At 37.7% G+C, this 19314-nt stretch overlaps 1 protein-coding gene across 6 annotated transcripts in view; it reads right to left on the bottom strand.

Moving 5' to 3' along the window:
• The window catches only part of RARS2 (arginyl-tRNA synthetase 2, mitochondrial), a 77388-nt gene that overhangs the window by 24769 nt on the left and 33305 nt on the right, over nucleotides 1-19314 (bottom strand). For 5 of the 6 annotated variants that reach the window (XM_012813800.2, XM_023508984.1, XM_023508985.1 and 2 more), the window contains 3 exons: nucleotides 14171-14226; nucleotides 13102-13185; nucleotides 9875-9951 (listed from right to left, as the gene is read on the bottom strand). In XM_012813800.2, the coding sequence (XP_012669254.1) occupies nucleotides 9875-9951; nucleotides 13102-13185; nucleotides 14171-14226 (217 nt within the window). The remainder of the gene's footprint in view (nucleotides 1-9874; nucleotides 9952-13101; nucleotides 13186-14170; nucleotides 14227-19314) is intronic. The other variant, XM_023508988.1, reaches the window with a different exon arrangement.

The following is a 19314-nucleotide window of genomic DNA, read 5'->3' as shown; positions in this document are numbered from 1 at the left end:
AAAAAAAAAAAAAAAGAATATGATCATTATTTAACTCAGCCAGTTCAGGGGAAGGAGGGAACTATTATAAAACTACTTCCTTATGTTTACATGGATAGAGCTGCAATATACTCTTCTTAGCAAAGTATCTCAAGAATGGAAGAAAAAGTATCCAGTGTACTCAGCCCTAACATGAAGCCAATCTATAAACACCCATACTTCCATATGAAAGCTATAACCCAACTATGGCCCAAGATGAAGGGGAAAGAGGAGGGGAAGGGGTAGATGGGTGGAGGGAGGGTAACTGGTGGGACCACACCTATGGTGCATTTTACAAGGGAGCATGTTAAATCTACTAAGTGTAGAATATAAATGTCTAAGACAATGAGGTGAAGGCTATGTTAACCAGTTTGATGAAAGTATTTCAAATTATAAAACCAGGACACTGTACCCCATAATTGCATTACTGTACACAGTTATTTAATAATAAAAATAAAAATAAAAATAAACTTAGCATACTAAACTAGGACAGCTTGTCAATACACTGTTGGAGGACAAAAGAAAACAACAACAACCACCACTTCCCTGTTTTGTGACAGAACAAATTAACAAATTAGAACAATAAAAGTTTTCAAGATTAGTAAAAACAAAAACCATACGATCGTTACAATAGAAAAAGCATTCGATAAAATCCAGCATCTGTCCCTTCATGATAAAAACCCTCAACAACCTAGGCATAGAAGGAACACACGTCAAAATAATAAAAGCCATATATGACAAACCCGTAGCTAACATCATACTCAAGAGGGACAAGGTGAAAGGATTTCCTCTAAGAAACAAACAAGATAAGGATGCCCACTTCCACCACTTCTGTTCAACATAGTATTGGGGGTTATAGCTACAGTAAACAGGCAAGAAAAACAAATAAGGGTATCTAAATTATAGAAGAAGAGGTCAAACCATGACTGTTTGCTGATGATGTGATCTTATACCTAGCAAACCCCAGTAAAGACTTCTCCAAAAGACCCCTAGATTTAATAAATGAATTCAGTAAAGTCTCAGGTTACAAAATCAACATAACACTACTCATCAGTAGCACTCCTATATGTGAGTTAACATCTCACCCAATCAAGAATTCAATCCCATTTATAATAGCTACAAACAAAAAAAGAAAGAAAAAGAATCCTAGGAATATACTAACTGAGGAGAAAGATCTCTACATGAAAAACTATAAAACAGTAATGAAAGAAATCACAGATGACACACAAAATGGAAAAACATGCTAGCTCATGGATGGGAAGAATCAATATTGTGAAAAGGACTACAAGGCTCAAAGCAATCTATAGATTTGATGCAATTCCTATTAAAATACCAATGTCATTTTTCACAGAATAAAAGAAACAATCCTAAAATTCATACAGAACCAAATAAATAAATAAAAGCTCAAACAAGTCAAAGCAATCCTAAGCAAAAAGAACAAATCTAGAGGCATTGGACTACCCAACTTCAGATTATTCTAAACCCAACAGGATGGTACTGGTATAAAAGTAGACACATACATAGATCAATGGAACAGAATAGAAGACCCAGAAATAATGACAAATACCTATAACCAACTGATCTTCAACAAAACAAACAAAAATAGACACTGGGGAAAGGATGCCCTAAGGCTGAGGGGAGAATTGGACAGCCACATGAAAAGGATGAAATGGATCCCTGTCTCTTACGAATACAAAAATTAACTCAAGATGGATTAAAGACTTACATGTAAGACCTCAAACCCTAAAAATTTTAAGAAAAAAACTAGGAAAAATTCTTCTGGATGTTGACTTAGGCAAAGAATTCATGACTAAGACCCCAAAAGAAAATGCAGCAAAAACAAAAGAGACAAATGAGAATTAAATTAAAAGGCATCACCACTCCAAGAGAAATTAACAGAGTAAACAGAAAACCTACAGAACAGGAGAAAATATCTGCATTCAACATAGGACTAATATCCAGATTCTACTAGGAATTCCAATCAGCAAGAAAACCCCCCAAATAATCCCATTAAAAAGTGAGCAAATTAAATGGACTATTTTTTTTAAAACAGGGTCTCACTTTGTTGCCCTAGGTAGAGTGCTGTGGCATCATAGCTCACAGCAACCTCAAATTCTGGGCTCAAGCAGTCCTCTTGCCTCAGCCTCCCGAGTAGCTGGGCTTACAGGTGTTCACCACAACAACTGGCTAGTTTTCCTATTTTTTGTAGAGACGGAGGTCTCATTCTTGCTCAGGCTGGTCTTGAACTCCCGAACTCGAGCATCTGTCTTGGTCTCCCAGAATGCTGGGATTGTATAAGCGTGAGCCACTGTACCCAGCATGGACACTTTTCAACAGATGATATGCAAATGGCCAAGAAACATATGATAAAATGCTCAAAATTACATTAGGGAAATTCAAATTAATAATTTGCTATTATTAGAAAGTCAAATAATAGATGTTGGTATAGATGTGGGTGAAAGGGGAACACTTACACACTGCTGGTGGGAATGTAAGTTAGTTCAACCTCTATGGAAAACAGTTTGGAACCTTCTCAAAGAACTAAAAGTAGATCTATCATTCAATCTAGCCATCCACTATAGATAGGGTATCAATCCAGAGAAAAATAAATCATTATATCAAAAAGACACTTGCACTCATATGTTTATCATAGCACAATTCACAATTGTGAAAACAGGGACTCAATCTGAGCACCCATCAGCTGAGGAGTAAGTAAAGAAAACGTAGTGTATATAAGCCATGGAACACTACTCAGCCATAAAAAGATGACATAGTGTCTATTGTAGCAACTTGGATGGAAGTGGAGGCCATTATCCTAAGTGCAGTAATGCAGGGACAGTAAAAGAAATGCATTATGTGCTTGTTAATAAGTGGGAGGTAAATAGGGATATACAGGATGGTAGAATGAAGACTGGACACTCAGAAGGGGAAAGGGTGGGGAGAGGATGAGGAAAGAAAACCTACCTATCAATGCCACTGAAATAAAAAAAAAATAGAAAAATCAATAGAAAAAACAGAACAATCAAATAAAACAAATAAAAAGGTCTCAAATGTCAATCAACAAAATTCTTAAGACCATGTACACCAGCCAGATGCCATGGGAGAAGAATGACAACAGGCACAAAGAAAAACTAGTAGCAAAGTATTCGCACCAAAGTGGAAACACAGGAAAGAAAGGAGTGTGTGTGTTAAATATTCTCATCACAAATACTGAGGCGATCATACAACACCATTTCTAAGCTAGCTGAGAGATGAAAGCTGGGGCATACTTATCACAGTGTGGTTTTGTAAGGTGACCAGATGTCCCGCTTTTGGCAGGACAGTCACAATTTTTAACAATTTGTCCTGGGTCCCGTGGAATTTTTAAAAAGTCCCAATTTTTGGGAAGAATACATGACAAGCTAGGGAACGGTGGGAGAATGGGAAGGGAATATATGTTTTTTTGGCTGCCATGTGGCTATTTCACCAGGATATGAGTTTTATATTATTTTTGTTAATTTTATAATGTTAAACTTTAATAATAACAAATAACTGTTGAGAACTGATTATCAAGAAGTGCTCATCAAAGTTTGCATTGTTGATCAGTTGTTAGAATTCAACCACCATTGTTTGGACTTAATGAACAATGGCATTTTTTGGCATTGGCAACCACAAAAACATTTTGTAACTGTCTCTCAGATGATACACATTGTACAGCGTGCTAGTGCTAGTTAAACAAGTGATTTCAACAAATCAGCTATTCAGATAATTTAGGTAAGTTATTTATGTATCTCATTAATTTAGCAGACAGTACTTGTATTATTTATATTTTATAGTGGCGGCAAAAAGTCTAGCACAGGCCTTGAAAATGACACTTATGACTTACAAGGTATTATTATTAAAAAAAATATTGATAAGAAAAGGTTAAATCTTGGGCATCAGCAAAAATCACAATAGAGAACAAATGGTTAGAAATATTTCATCATTTTGAAACAGACCATGTTCCATACAGTAATGCACTAAAAATTGTGGGATATGCACTGTCCTCACCAGGAACTAATGCTGTGACTGAATGCGTTTTTTTCTACAGTAAATAAAGTGTGGACATCAGAAAAATCACAATTAAGTGTTGAGACTTTGAAAGCCATTTTATGTGTGAAATATAATTTAACAAATTCTTGTGAAAAATTTCATGACCTTGTAAACAACAACAGCAATCTACTAAAAAAATTTTACTCAAATGATAAATATGTCAAAGAATAAAATAATACTATACATAATTTTTTAATGTATTATATTTATAAATTGTACTTATGTTGAAATTAAAAAAATATATTACAACACTATTTTTGCGTTCTATGAAAATTTTTGTTGCTCCATATAGACCAAATTTTTAATTAAGAACCTCCCTGCCCCAGTGGTGTCCCACTTTACCAAGGTTAAAATCTGGTTACCTTAGTTTAGAGGGAGGTAGACTACAAAATCTGTTATTGGGTGGCCTAAGCCCAACTCAAAATGTTGTGCCCAAAATTTCCCCAAGTGGCCCCAACAGACAGTCCGAGACACATTCCGATGTAAAAAGCACGAGGTGAGCTTTATTCAAGCCCGGGCCTGGACTCTCCTGGCATGCAAGCCGAGGACAAGCCCCGAACCTGGGGTGTGCAAGGTTTTTATGGAGTATAGAAGGCAAAAAGGGTAGGGTCAGGGTCCGGGTACACTCCTGATTGGTGGTTGATGATTTCAAAAGGAGGATTTGGATTGGTACAGGTAGAAGGGTGGTGGATTTCCTAACCAGGGGCCTGAGGTGGTGCCGCCTGATTGGGTAGTTGAAGGGGGATACCTGAATTTCAAGGAAGTAGAAATCTATTGCCTATTATGGGAGCTATTCAAGGAAACTGATACTCATTGCCTATTATAGCAGTTGTCTGCCTAAGATGACTTAATCAACGGCTCAATGGCTGTGCAACCAGGGGTGGGGAAGGCAGCAGGGAGTGGCCCTGCGGGTTTACCTGGTGGTTGGGGTGGAGGGAGGTGGAGGGGCTAAGAACAGAGCTTATGTAGTAGACAACAAAATGGCGCTGGTCTGGCCCTTACAAAAACAAATATACAGAATGTTGAAACTACCAAAACTTGAACGGTCAATTGTCTGTGGCTAGTAACTAAAGGAAGAAAGAAAGGAAAATGCTGCACATGTATTATAACCATAGCCAAGGGCAATGAATGGCTCACAGAGGCATTTTGCAGTGTGTGGGAAGGAAGTCGGGGCAGCACGTGGAGCACTCTTGGGAGCTAGATCACTTGTACTGGAATCCTGGTCTGGCCCTTGCTTCTTCATTAGTAAATTTGGATTAATAAGGTAAGTTAGATTCTGACAAACAGTAATTGGTATAATAGTTAGTACTTCCCTGAACTAGTAAGAGCTTGAATATAATTAGAGACAGTGACAAAGGAGAACTACAAGATCAAATTCATTCAAACATTTACTGCCAGGTGTACAATATTCAGGGTCAGGGATTAAAGATCAGGAAGGCATGCTCCTTGCTCTCCAAGAGCTCACAGATAACTACAATTTGACAAGGAGGAAAAAACAGGTGCTCGACCAAAGCTTTGAGAACAGATTTTTTTTCTAAATAAGAAAGGATAATTGGAGATTGTCTTAAAGTTTTCCATAAGCCAGTGCTGACTGTTAGGTAACTGCCCCAGAAAAGCCCCTCCCCCAGAAAGCCCATCTCCTAGTTGCAAAATTTACTTCATTACCCACTAAAGTTAAAACTTGTGACCTGCCCCTAATAGCTCTTCATTGGCTATTCTACCATTCCATCATCATTCTAAACTGTTCCTTAATGAACCTATCTAAGAACACTCTTTCTTTTATTCCTTTTTTTTCTTTTTTCCTTGGTGCTGTTCTGCAGTCTCCCTCCTCCACCAATAAAAACCTTTTGTACAAGCCTTGGTGGTCTGTGAAATCTCTGCTGGTGGAGTGCCTCCCTTTCACCGACAATGTTAGTTAATTGCCCCTTAGAAAAGCCCCTTCCCCAGAAAGCCTCTTACTGCTTTGAAACAGACCACGACTTGTTGTCTCACTCTTAAAGTTACAGCTCCTTTCAACAGGGAGTTGCCCACTAAATAGCTCCTTATCTCTCAATCGTAAAACTTACCTCATGTCCCTATCCTGATTACCCACTGAAAATTTCAAACTTATGGCCTGCCACTAACGGCTCTTCAGGCCAGAGCAGTAACTCCTTATTGGCTATTCTACCATCCCATCACTATTCTAAGACTTCCCCTAACTAAACCTATATAAGGGTGTGCTTTTCTTTTCTTTTTTTTATTGAAGGGTAACTATGTACATTAATGTACTTCTGGGGTACAGTGTGGGGTTTGCACACACAATCCGAAATACTTCTATCAAACTGGTTAACATAGCCTTCATGTCATTTTCTTAGTTATTGTTACTTCTGAGGTTTATAAAACAATAACTAAGGGTGTGCTTTTCTTTTGATCTCTCTCTCCTCTCCTCCTCTTCTCACTCTCCTCCCTCCTCCTTGGCGCTGCTCTGCAGCATCCCTCCCTCGCCAATAAAGACCTTTCTTACAAGCTTTAGTGGTCTGTGAAATCTCTGCCGGTCGAGTGCCACCCTTTCAGACAATATTTATCAATACACCAAACATCAAGCATAGAATCACTATCCCTAACTTCCTGGTCACCTAATCTGGGTACCAGAGTGATGATGAGTTTATTCCTGTTATCTGTGACACTGCAGGGCATGCAAGGGCACCTTTCAATTAGTAAATAAACTCAGCTGTTTGACTTCAGATTTTCTTTTAGTAACAAAATAATGTCATTAACATTTCCTTTAAAAGGAAAAAAAATTCCTTTTATACTAAGGATTATTGGAAGTAATCCACAGTGACAAATGTAATTTTAAAATAAAAATTGGATCTGCAAAAATTAGCACAAAGATACATGTATAATAAATAACCTGGAGGCTACTATTTTAGGTTCCTGTGTTCTGTGTCCTAGAAGAGGAAGAAAGCAGGTGAGTGCTTTACTGGGCTTCTACTCTACCACAAGCAGTGAGGTGGCTGTATCTGACTTGCCTTCTTTTCTCTATAAATGCAGCTCCCCTGTGAAGCTGCTAGGCAAAAATGCTGATGAAAGCAACATTATTATTCCTTGACTTTTTAGTTGTCACAGGAGAAGTACCCCTTTGTCCTTGTCTCTTCCTTAGGCATACCCATCAATGAGGCAACCCCAACATGGGAACTGATCTTCCACTATTTTTGAGTGTCAAAAGGCAGACATATTTAACAATATAAAAGAAGACGTATGCTTTAAAAAAACACATATGCTGAAGTTTCTATTAAGTTTGAAAATGTTATGAAAATATTTATAATATTATACAAAACAAAGGTTTACTATTTGTGGGATTAAATAAAAAATGTTTGACGTGGGGTGTAGAGAGAGGGCTGTGAGGCGGCAGAGCCCTCACAGCCTGGGGAACATTCAGAGAATAAACCCCCCACTGCTTCTCCTCCTTTCCGAAACAGCCATTTTCCTTTCTTCATGCTCCTCCTGCCAGAAGTCACATGGCCCTTTCTTTCTATAGTTATCTATGCAGAGATCCTTGAGATCTCTCCCTTCTTTCTTATCATATGCTAACAAAGTTAAGCAGTAACCACTAAGTCACATTTCTTCCTTTGCTTTGTCAACTATGCTGAGATTCTTGGGATCTTGCCCTTCTTACTTCTTGTTATATGTTAATGAAGTTGAGCAGAAACCATTAATAAGATGGTTTGTCTTTGTTAAAGTAATTTACATTTTCATATTGTTCTGTAAGATCAAAACTTTCTCTTTTGTTTGTGCTATTTCCTCATTTTGTCTGATACTTCGCCCTGGAAAACCCTGTACAGATAGTATAAAATAAAGCTAATTTTGTGCTTTGGGGCTGCCTGTAGCCATCAGCTCAGTCAGTCCTCCTGGTCCCATTGTGAGAGCCAAACTAGCTCCATTTTGTTGTTTACAGCACAAGCCCCATTCCTGGCTGTTTACCGCATAAGTTCCATTCATAGCCCCTGCACCCCAACCTCTGCCAGGGAAACCTGCAGGTCCACTCCCTGCTGCCTCTCCCCCACCCCAGGCTGCAGAGCCCCTGAGCCATAAACTGAGTTACCTTAGGCAAACAGCTGCTATAATAAACAATAAGTTTCCATTACCGTGAAATACAGGCAATCAGGCTGCACCAACTCTAGCCCCCGGTTAAGGGACCCCCCACCCCTCACCCGTACCAATCCAAATTCACCTTTACTAGTGAAATCATCAGCTACCAAAGCAAATTCTCCTTTACTTCCTCCTTTACTAATGAAATCACCAACCACCAATGAAAAGTGTACTCGTACTGGACCCTACCCCTCTTGCTTTCTGTACCTCATAAAAACTTGCTCCACCCAGGATTCGGGGCTCTTCCTTGGTGTGTACACTAGGAGAGTCCAGGCCCGGGTTTGAATGAAACCTCACCTCATGCCTTTTACATCAGAGTGTGTCTCGGATTTGTCTGTTGGGGCTGTTTGCGAGAATAATTTTCGGACCTAACACCATGCTGTTTCTGTGTCTTCTCTTGTGCTGTATTTTCCTCATTCCCCACCAATTGCACTTTGGTTCGTTCCCCTTTGCCGCGCTGGTTTGCGACAGTGGGGTAGGAGAAAGAAGAGAGGACTAGCACTTGTATGTCAAAGCTGTATTCTAAAGCAATGAAACAGGGTCTCAAGTAGGTATCTATACATTCTGCACCATGGGGTGTCTCTGTGGGCATAAGATGTGATAAAAGTTTGATAAAGTTGTGGTAAAAAATATTATTCAATGTATTAAAAAAAAAAACCAGTAAAAATTCTAGGCATTAAAGGGGCATGCTTTATTTATAGATAAGCCTAAAGAGTTATTAATTTTTAAATTCTTACCTATCAATAAAACTCTTAATGGAAAAGAGAGAAGAAATATTTTAGTTAATGTAATAAATCAAAACATAGGCATTTAAAGAGCAGTACAGGCATGGACTTAGGACTAGAATGTGTCATTATTTAATTTAACTGCAATGCCAGCTGCAGGTAAAAAATTATGGAACAGAAAGGAAAGTGACGAAGTGCGCTGTGGCTTCAGCTGGAGAAGTATAAGGCATTACTCGGGCAAGTGCTCATCCTCATACACAGGCAGAGCCTCTCCAGTCTGAGCCCCTGCTATGTCATCACCAACATGACTGACGTCACACCTGAGTCTTCTGTGTGAGGCTCAGAAAAGCAGCGATAAATGGTACAATGAAAAGGAAATACATCCCTGGAGATTACTTTATTAATGAACTTCAGGAAGGACTGAAGCTAAAGAAGCAATATGTTCAAAGAAAGAAATTAAATAAAACAGGTGTTCACACTGGGTAAAAGCCAGAAAATGAACTGAAAGATATGAGAAAAGCACAGACAAATTCAGGGAGAAATACATGTGCCTTCCTCCACACAAGAGTAAGAGTAAAAAAGTATATACTCATATTTTTCAACTTTGAATGCTTTATAATTATTCCCATGAAAAATGCTTTTGTACATATTCTGACAGAAAACAGAAATTTCTCTCTGGGTTGAATCTGTTACCCCATATGTTTATTCTAAGTTTTCATACCTACAGAAATAACGTCCCATGTCAACTAAAATAGTCGCAAAAAAAGGGAAATGAAAAGAACACCAAACTAAAAGCAACATTTTCACTTAAATTTTGGGTTCCTGTTTTAAGGAACATGTTTTTAAACCTTTGGGGCAAAAAATGAGTCTCCAGACTGCATAGTCCTCTGAAAAAACAAAGTGTTTTATAATATTGTCTCTTGCGAACTTACTTCAAAGAGATGCTGGAGAGGATTGGACTGGAGTTTTTCTTCATAGCCAAACAGTTGGAAGCCAGTTCCCAGAAGACCTAATGTAATAACCCGTAAATGAAAAGTTATAAAACAGAACAGAAAAATAACAGGTATGGCAGGGAACAGATATAGTTCTATAAAAAGATCAACCTCTCATAATTATGTATCCTAAGAACTACTGCAAAATACACTTTCACCTTCTGTTACCACATGAACTGACACAAGTCAAATGCAATATACTGAATCATATCATGTTGAATCAAGTTCAATATATTGTATAGATCACTGAAATTAAGTTCACAGAATCCAATAGGTTATGGGCTCATCAAAGGCAGAGTGTAGGACTAATTTATCTCTGTACTAACAATGTCTGCATATTAACAGACTTTATTAAAATTTGTGTCCCTGACATTAATAAATATTTATTAAGCAACTCTAAAAGGACATCATTATGCTAGGCACTAGATATTCAAAATATGTGCAACCAAACTGATTGGAAGTGATTTTAAACTTGTAGGTGTTAAAATAAAACAAAGGCAAAAATGAGTGTGGTGTTATAAAAATAGGTTTTTTTTGAGACAGAGCCTCAAGCTGCCACCTTGGATAGAGTGCTGTGGCATAACAGCTCACAGCAACCTCCAACTCCTGGGCTTAAGTGATTCTCTTGCCTCAGCCTCCCAAGTAGCTGGGACTACAGGCACCTGCCACAGTGCCCAGCTATTTTTTGGGGGGTTGTAGTTGTCATTGTTGTTTGGCAACCTGGGCTGGGTTTGAACCCGACAGCTCTGGTATATGTGGCTGGCGCCTTAGCTGCTTGAGCTAGGGGAGCTGAGCCTAAAAATAGTTCTGTTCTCCTATAAAAGTTAACCAAGTAACAGAATTCTTTAACTTGGTCATGTGTATTTTTTCAGTTTTGGATGATATGTTCAAAATTCAGGGGTAGTGTTAATTTTTCTTTTAAAAACTAGAACTTCCATAGCTACCACTTCCCTACAGTGACCACCTCAAATTGACCTAATTTTTATAGATGAACATGTACCACGTGTACAGAGCAGTACACTGGGCCTAGTTCTTTATGTTGACCATCTTACATTGACCAATTTGTTACAGTCCCTTGAGTGGTGAATTACAGAGATTCTACTATATTATACTAATTGAAGTTTGTAAACTAGAAATAAAAATTCTTAGTATGGGCTTGGTGCCTGTGGCTCAAGTGGTTAAGGTGCCAGCCACATACACCTAAGGTGATGGGTTCGAGTCCAGCCCAGCCCACCAAACAACAATGACAGCTGCAACCAAAAAAAATAGCCAGGCGTTGTGGCGGGTGCTTGTAGTCCCAGCTACTTGGGAGGCCGAGGCAGGAGACTCGCTTGAGCCCAGGAGTTGGAGGTTGCTGTGAGCTGTGATGCAACAGCACTCTACCCAGGGTGACAGCTTGAGACTCTGTCTCAAAAAAAAAAAAAAAAATCTTAGTATGGACTGTAAATATACTTATTAAAAAATTTTGCTAAAAGATGCCTATATTTTAGGTTGAAAGGTTATATGCAGCCTGGGCCCAAAGCAATAAGAACTAGCTTTCTTATTTTAAAAACCAATTTGTTTCTACAATCATCAATTACCAAACCTCAGATCTAAAGGGCCTTGCTGATGTTCATTTTTCTACATAAGGCTTAGCAGAAAGTGGAATGCTACTGACCACAAGGATATATAATACTTTCAAACTTAGGAATAAGAAGACTAAGTAAAGCTCTATTCACTTTCAAAGCAAGAACAAATGTGATTATGAATCAGGATCTTAGAAACAGAGTGTGGAAAGATGCCCACAGTGTTCCATAAAATAAAAATAGGAAAAGGCCAATTCCATTTAACATTGACTCTAATACATTCTCAAAAACTAATTCTGTGCTTAGGAACAGTTTGCCAACTTTCAAACAGGGATAGCTGAAACAGCAAAATTGGAATTATGATGGAAATGTCAGCAGATCATTAACCATAGTTAGATTATTCAGAGAAAAAACACTGTAATAAAAATCTGTAGCTAAAAATTTAATAAATACCATAACCATGTATTTGCTAATATCTATGAAATGTCTAAATTGGTCAAACTAGTAATAAAAAACAGCTGCTATCTATTAAGTCTGGTGACCCTAGGGCCAAAACCTTTGACTACGACTTGCTGTGAACTGCAGGTGAATTTTTAAAATGCAGAGCAGGTGTTCTGATTCCTCCACAGTGAATAGTAAAGATACTGATTGCAGGGTCAAAATATTCTCTTCTTAGGTTCTCAAAAAGATTTTTATTAACTAGAAGGACAATACTCATAAGAGAAAGTCATGATAAATCTTCTATGGAAAGAAATCCTTCAACAAATGGGCTTTTCTTTTAGAAACTATAATTTCATTTCACTGGATATGGCACATAATAGTATCAATAAACTTGAGAATTGGTAATGCATATTGCATACTTGATAGAAGATTTATAATATTACCTAGACTTGCCTTTGAATTAGTATTGTAAAACATTTCCCAGGACAGACTGATTCATAATTATGAATGCCTTGTACGTGCCAAGCATGATAGATATAAAAGTAATCAAGACACAGTCCACACCTTCAAGAAACATATCACCTAGCAGAGGAAAGCAGCAGCAAAGGAGGATACAATAATACAGAAGTCTATTTAGAAGTCTATTTGAGCACAGCTGGGTACAGGAACTGCGTGATGTGACAAAGTGGGCAAGGGAGTGTGTGTCTGTGTGTGAGAGAATGCTTTAGAGAGGTGACACTAGGGCTACATCTTGAAATACACATTATAGTCACCAGAAATGTTTTAAAAGTCTGCATTTCACATGCTACCAGTCCTTCACTACTGTAACAATTTCATTTATGTTGCCTTTCCACACCTTGATTATTGGTTTATATGAGTTAGGAATAGTTCTGAGTAAACTCATGACATGAGAGATAATTTATGGCACACAACTGGGGCCATCACTCCTCTCTTCCCTATTTGGACCACCCCCCATACAGTTAAAGGGGAAGCCAAAGTATCTCCTTTTGTTTCTTAATGGCCATTAAGAAAAAAGTAATAGGTAGGGTGCACTACTTTATTCAATAGGATTCTGCCCATATTCTGTCCAGATGATCAGGTGACATATTAAAAAATTAAACTTTACAATTAAATGAAAAATAAAATCTCAAACATACTTACCAAATTGCATGCCCCAATCTCCAAGGTAATTTATTCTTGTTACTTCATGTCCTAAAGCTTCTTTAAGATTTGCTATAAAATTTCCTAGTAATTAATAAAATATATGGTTTCTCATTATCCATTCCAGCTTAAGAACCATGTGGTTCTCTATCATCACAGTACAGCACAGAAAATTCTTTTTGCAGAGCTTAACAACTCAAATAGTTTTTACTAAAACATTTATTCCTGGGTTTTCATCTATTTTATGAAAAGGGAGAAAAAGAATTACTTTTAAGGAAGTTAGTTCTTCCAAAGAATCTTAACTTTCATCACCTTTATTAATAGGAGTTGAGAACACATGTTAGATAGGATAACTACTACTATAGTTAATTCCAAGGACAGAAAATTAAGAAACCCTAGTAACTACAAGTATATAATTTGTCTGGGCCTTAAAAACCTAAGCTACACTGTTGTATTTTTCTTTTTCTACTCTACCTCCTTTCAATCACTAAAGTTCACCCTCCATATGCCCTATTATAATATTAGCTATTACAGAAAGTTAAAATCATAACATAGGCTCAGCGCCTATAGCTCAGCAGCCAGGGTGCCAGCCACATACACCGGAGCTGGCAGGTTTGAACCCAGTCTGGGCCTGCAAAACAACAATGACAACTATAACAAAAAGAAATAGCCGTGCATTGTGGTGGGCGCCTGTAGTCCCAGCTATTTGGGAGGCTAAGACAAGAGAATCACTTAAGCCCAAGAGTTAAAGGTTGCTGTGACGCCAGGACACTCTACTAAGGGTGACATGGTGAGACTCTATCTCAAAAAAAAAAAAACAAAACGATAATATATACTAATTAAAACTGATTTCTGAGTTAATCTTTCAGTTTTGAAATGAATTTCATTTTTCCATTTCTAAACAAATATTTACCATTTCACCTACTATTTAATTAGCATTAGGCTCATACCATTTAAACTTTGTGGTGTTTTTTGTCTTTTTGTTATTTAAGCATCAAAGCCATTAAACTTTACTAACAAATGCTTCCCCAAAGGCATGCTAATATTTTCTGTAAAATTAAACACTTACCTATAATGGTAGAACGCAAATGTCCAACATGAAATTTTTTGGCAACATTAGGTGAACTGCAAAAAATTGCAAAAGTTACTTCTTTATTCTAAAAACAAGAATTCTAAGAATGAACTAGGTTTGACATAATTGGGGACTTGGGCCTTTGGTAATTTAGGGCAAAAATGTTAAAAATCAGAAATTTAGGCTAGGCATGGTGGCTCCCGCCTGTAACCCCAGCACTTTGGGAGGCTGAGGCAGGTAAATTGCTTGAGCTCAGGAGTTCAAGACCAGCTTGAGCAAGCACAAGATCCCATCTCTACTAAAAACAGAAAAACTAGCTGGACGTTGTGGAGGGTGCCTATAGTTCCAGCTACTAAGAAGGCTGAGAGGCAGGAGGACTGCTTGAGCCCAGGAATTTGAGGTTGCTGTGAACTATGAAATCAGAGCACTGTACACTCTGTCTCAAAAAAAAAAAAAAAAAAAAAAATCAGAAATTTAAAGCAAAGATAAATCAGAACTCAGGAAAAAAAATTAAATAAAACATCTCAGTGAAATGGATCCTGTGACTCATGACATATTACCACATGTGGGAGTGGCAAACTTAGGAAACAGATACATTTAAGGACTAAGAAAAAGATAAAGGAATTCTGAGATATCATTTTGACCAAAACATAAATCACTGGGACTTATATCAGGTCTCAAGCTCTTTATCCTCTTAAAAATTGAGAAGCCCAATGAAATTTTTATCATATGGGCTATACCTTCAAATACTATCATCAGAAATTAAAACTGAAAAATGTAAAAATATTTATGCATAAAATCTTTCATAACAATCAGAAATACGATTCACCATTCCAAATTCTCAGTCAACATATTTACAGCTCCTATGTGAGAAGTTATAATCAGGCATTTTACTAGAGCATTCACACCTGACAGGCACAGTTTTACATATTTCACCTGAACTAACTCATTTAACACTCATAAGAGCTATGAGGTAAGGTACTCTCATCTCTTATTTTACAGGTGAGGAAAGTGAGACAACAGTGAAGAGAGATGACAAAGCTTATGGGTCGATATCTTGATGACTCAAGTCAGAGAGATGAGCATGAAGGGTAAATTATACTGTTCTGTGTTGTGTCTGTTTGAAAACCTCATAAATTTTTCAATATTATTTTTAAAAAAGATACTTAACTTGAACATAGCTAAAAAGTGGTAAAATTAGAGCTTAAATTTTGGTCTTTCTCCAGTCTTATAACCCTTTTTCAGAGTATTACACTTGAAAAACTTGATCCTATGGATATGTGGCCACAATTAGGAAATTTTGCAACTACCCATATGTTCCTCTAATTATTACTTAGAAAGTAAATGTCCTTCTAGCCTTAAAAAAAAGTCTTCCATTTCTAGCCAAAAGAAAATAACAAGGATTGGGTTTCCTCTTCTGCCTTGTCTAAACAATCAGAAAACCAGAAGAGATGTGTAAAGCCATGCAGCAGGCAGCAGGGACTGCAGCCTTGGAGAGCAGACGAGGGGCCTGGGGTTGCACTCTGGCACTGCCTTCCTAGCAAATCTCTGGGATGTAGCTAAAGCAGAAAAACCTATAATGTGAAACGTTTACATTAGAAAAGAAAAAAGGTTTCAAATTAATAATCTAAGCCTCTCTCTTAAGAAACCAGAAAAAGTAAAGCAAACTAAATGCAAAGACAGCAGAATAAAAGGAAATAACATAGATTAAAGTAAGAATCAAATAAAAAATCCAGAAAAATAGTTCTATACCATATTGTAGTGGTTACACAACCTGTACACCCTTGCCAAAAGTCAAATTATATATCAAAATATGATGAGTTGTATTGTTTTATATGTAATTATACCTCAATAAAGCTAATTTAAGGAGGGAAACAAGAATTTCCAGACAACAGAATACTATGGGACAATAAAAGCCAGCCAGCCCTGGATATATTGATATTAAAGCAACAAAAGAAACACTGTTTATTTAAAAAAAAAAAAAAAGGAAACAAAAAAGCAAGAACAATGTAAAATAATGTCTATTTATAAATCCAAAGGCTATCTCTAAGAAAATAAACAAAACATTCATGCTGGTTGATGTCCACAGAAGAAAACTGAAAAAGTAGAATGGGGAAGAGATTTCCTTTTAACTGAATACACCTTTAAAAGCTTTGAATTTTAAAAAACTAGGTATTTATAGCATCTGTTTAAGAAAAACCATACAACTTTCATTGAGCTTTGTATTTTTCCTGTCAAAATAGAATTGAATCTATCTAGGTCTTTAAGCTTTGATAAAACTTCCCCTGAAATCATCAATTTGCCATTCTCTGGCACTGTATTTCTACTGAGAAGGGAATATAAGAAAATGGAGAACACAAATTCAATGCCTTTGGCAAGCAAAGCAACCAGTATGGATTACAATTTGGGCACTTTTCTGGGTCTTTTGTTAAATGATTTCATGTAACTTCCTCAATCTTTTAAGGAAGAACAGGTACTATTACTCTTATTTTCCAGGCAAGAAGACACCCAGAGAAATAAACTGTCCCATCCAAGACCACCCAATCAGTCGCTAACAAAACTGCTACCCTGACCTCCCAGATTCCCACTCTATCAGTCAGACAGAAGTCCCCAATCTATTCTGTGAGAAAAACACTTCACATCTGTGAGAAGCAAAGGGTAGAGATGATCATGTTATGGAGAGGAGAGGCGAGGAAAGACTATCACTGCTGACTGTGCCTACAGATTTGATCTGTACAGAAGAGGAAAGGCTGGTTGGACACCGTGGCTGATGCCTATAATCCCAGCACTTTGAGAGGCTAAGGTAGGAAGATCACTTGAGTCCAGGGGCTCAAGACCAGCCTTGGTAGCATAGTGAGATCCCATCTCCACCAAAACATTTTAAAAAATTAGCCAGGCTTACTGGCACATGCATATAGTCCTAGTTTGAGAGACAGAGGCAAGAGGATCACTTGAGCCCAGGCGTTGGCAGCTGCAAGTGAGCCACAATCACACCACTGTACCACTCCAGCCTGGATGAGGGAGTGAGACTTTGTCTCTTTGGAAAAAAAAAAAAGAAGGAAAGAAAGAAAAAGAGGAAAGGCTGACTTTGAAGAGGAGAAAAGCATCAGTAGTTAGCTCCAAGTCTCACACCATTTACCCAGAGTCCAAGTCCATGATGGTCAGTTACCTGCCCTGGCATCAATACATCCTCCAACCATTTAAAGATAGGAATGAAAATAAAAATGACCACAAATTGTTTGCCACTCTTGCCATTAAGAGATGTACTGTATTTTCCTTTCCCTTGAATCTGTGCTGATCTTGCGACTTGTTTTGATCAACAGAATGTGACAGAAGTGATGGTGTGCCTTGTTCAAAGACTAGATGCTTTCATCATCCTGGCATCCTGAACAACTTCGTAAAGAAGTCTGGCTACCTTGCTGGAGAGATAATGTGGCAGGAGAGATGATGTGGAGGGAGAGGGAGAGAGACAGATACACCTGGCTAGAAAAGTAAATGAGCTACCTTGGATTTCCAGCCCCAGTAAAGTCTCTATATAACCATAGTCACAAAAGGGACCTCAGGCTAGCAGAACCATCCAGCTTAAACATTCCCATCTCTCCATTTCCTAACCCATGGAGTCATTAGTATTAAAATGGTTATTGTTTGAAGACACTAATCAAAAGTTGGCAAATTTTTTTCTTAAGGAGCCAGATAGTAAATATTTGAATAGGCTTTTGGATCATCTGGTCTCTATCTCAACTACTTAGTTCAACTGCGATTGCAATTTGAAAGCAGCCAACACAGGTAATACAAAAGCATGTTCATGGCTGTGTTCCAAAAAAACTTCATTTACAAAACACGCAGCAGGATGGATTTCACCCATCCCTGTATTAAAATTTGCAGTGGTTTCTTATCCAAGAGAGAACTCAATGACAGGCAACTCTGAGGGATGGTCTTAGTGTAGCTCCTCTCTGGTCTGAGTATGACTGTATGAAGGCCCTCTCCTCTTTGTGATACAAGAAATGTTTAAATACAACTTTAAATATAATTGTGGTGTACTGAGAGTGTAAGATTCGTCATAATATCTGTCTGCTCTGTAGTGGCAGAAAGTTACTTAGCAATTGGTCCTTATCCTAAACCAATGAGTGTGGGTCTTAGAGGATCTGCTTTTTCTAAAAACATGAGTAAGTGGCAGAGATGGTACAAATGTAGAATCATAAAACCCATTCTATCTCTGACCATCCAGGAGCTAATCATAATTAAGTAAAAAAGTTATCATAAATTACGATGAGTTAGTAAACATGAAATAATATTTACTTTTTTTTTTTTGTAGAGACAGTCTCACTTCATGGCCCTTGGTAGAATGCCATGGTGTCACACAGCTCACAGCAACCTCCAATTCCTGGGCTTAGGTGATTCTCCTGCCTCAGGCCTCCCGAGTAGCTGGGACAATAGGCGCCCACCACAACGCCCTGCTATTTTTCTTGTTGCAGTTATGACGGGGCTGGGTTTGAACCCGCCACCTATGGTATATGGGGCTGGTGCCATCCTCACTGAGCCACAGGCGCTGCCCTCTGATAATTTTCTTGTGCTATCAATCTGTCAGTTGTACAATGAAAGTTTTAGTTCTTAGTAGTCCCTTTTTGGTTACTTCTAAACAATCTAAATATTAGACTGACAGCATATTAGAAAGTTACATAAAGACTATTCAGAGGCATTATTAAAACTTTGAGCTATTTTTCTGATAATTAGAAATAAAAATATTACAAATGCTACAAGATTTTGTTCTCTAGTGCTCAAACTTCTTTAAAATTCTTTATATGGTAGTAACCACTACTTCCGCCTTAACAGTCTATTAAAGTGAAAAATTAGTTCTTCCAAAAAAGTAATTGTTAAATAATTAAAAGTAAAGGAAAACATAATAATCTTTAGATCTTTTTTGGATTAGAGATCCAAAATCTATCATATTTTTACTCATATTATTCACGGCTTTATGTGATTTAAAACAATAATATAAACTCATTGGTTTTCTTTTTTTTTTTTCTGAGACGGAGCCTCAAACTATCCCCCTGGGTAGAGTGCCATGGCATCACAGCTCACAGCAACCTCCAACTCCTGGGCTCAAGCGAGTCTCCTGCCTCAGCCTCCCAAGTAGCTGG

Source organism: Otolemur garnettii, unplaced genomic scaffold, assembly GCF_000181295.1.
Source record: "Otolemur garnettii isolate 467f Iridium unplaced genomic scaffold, OtoGar3 scaffold00303, whole genome shotgun sequence".
Classification (NCBI taxonomy): Eukaryota; Metazoa; Chordata; class Mammalia; order Primates; family Galagidae; genus Otolemur; species Otolemur garnettii.
This window is presented reverse-complemented; position numbering and strand designations above follow the sequence as displayed.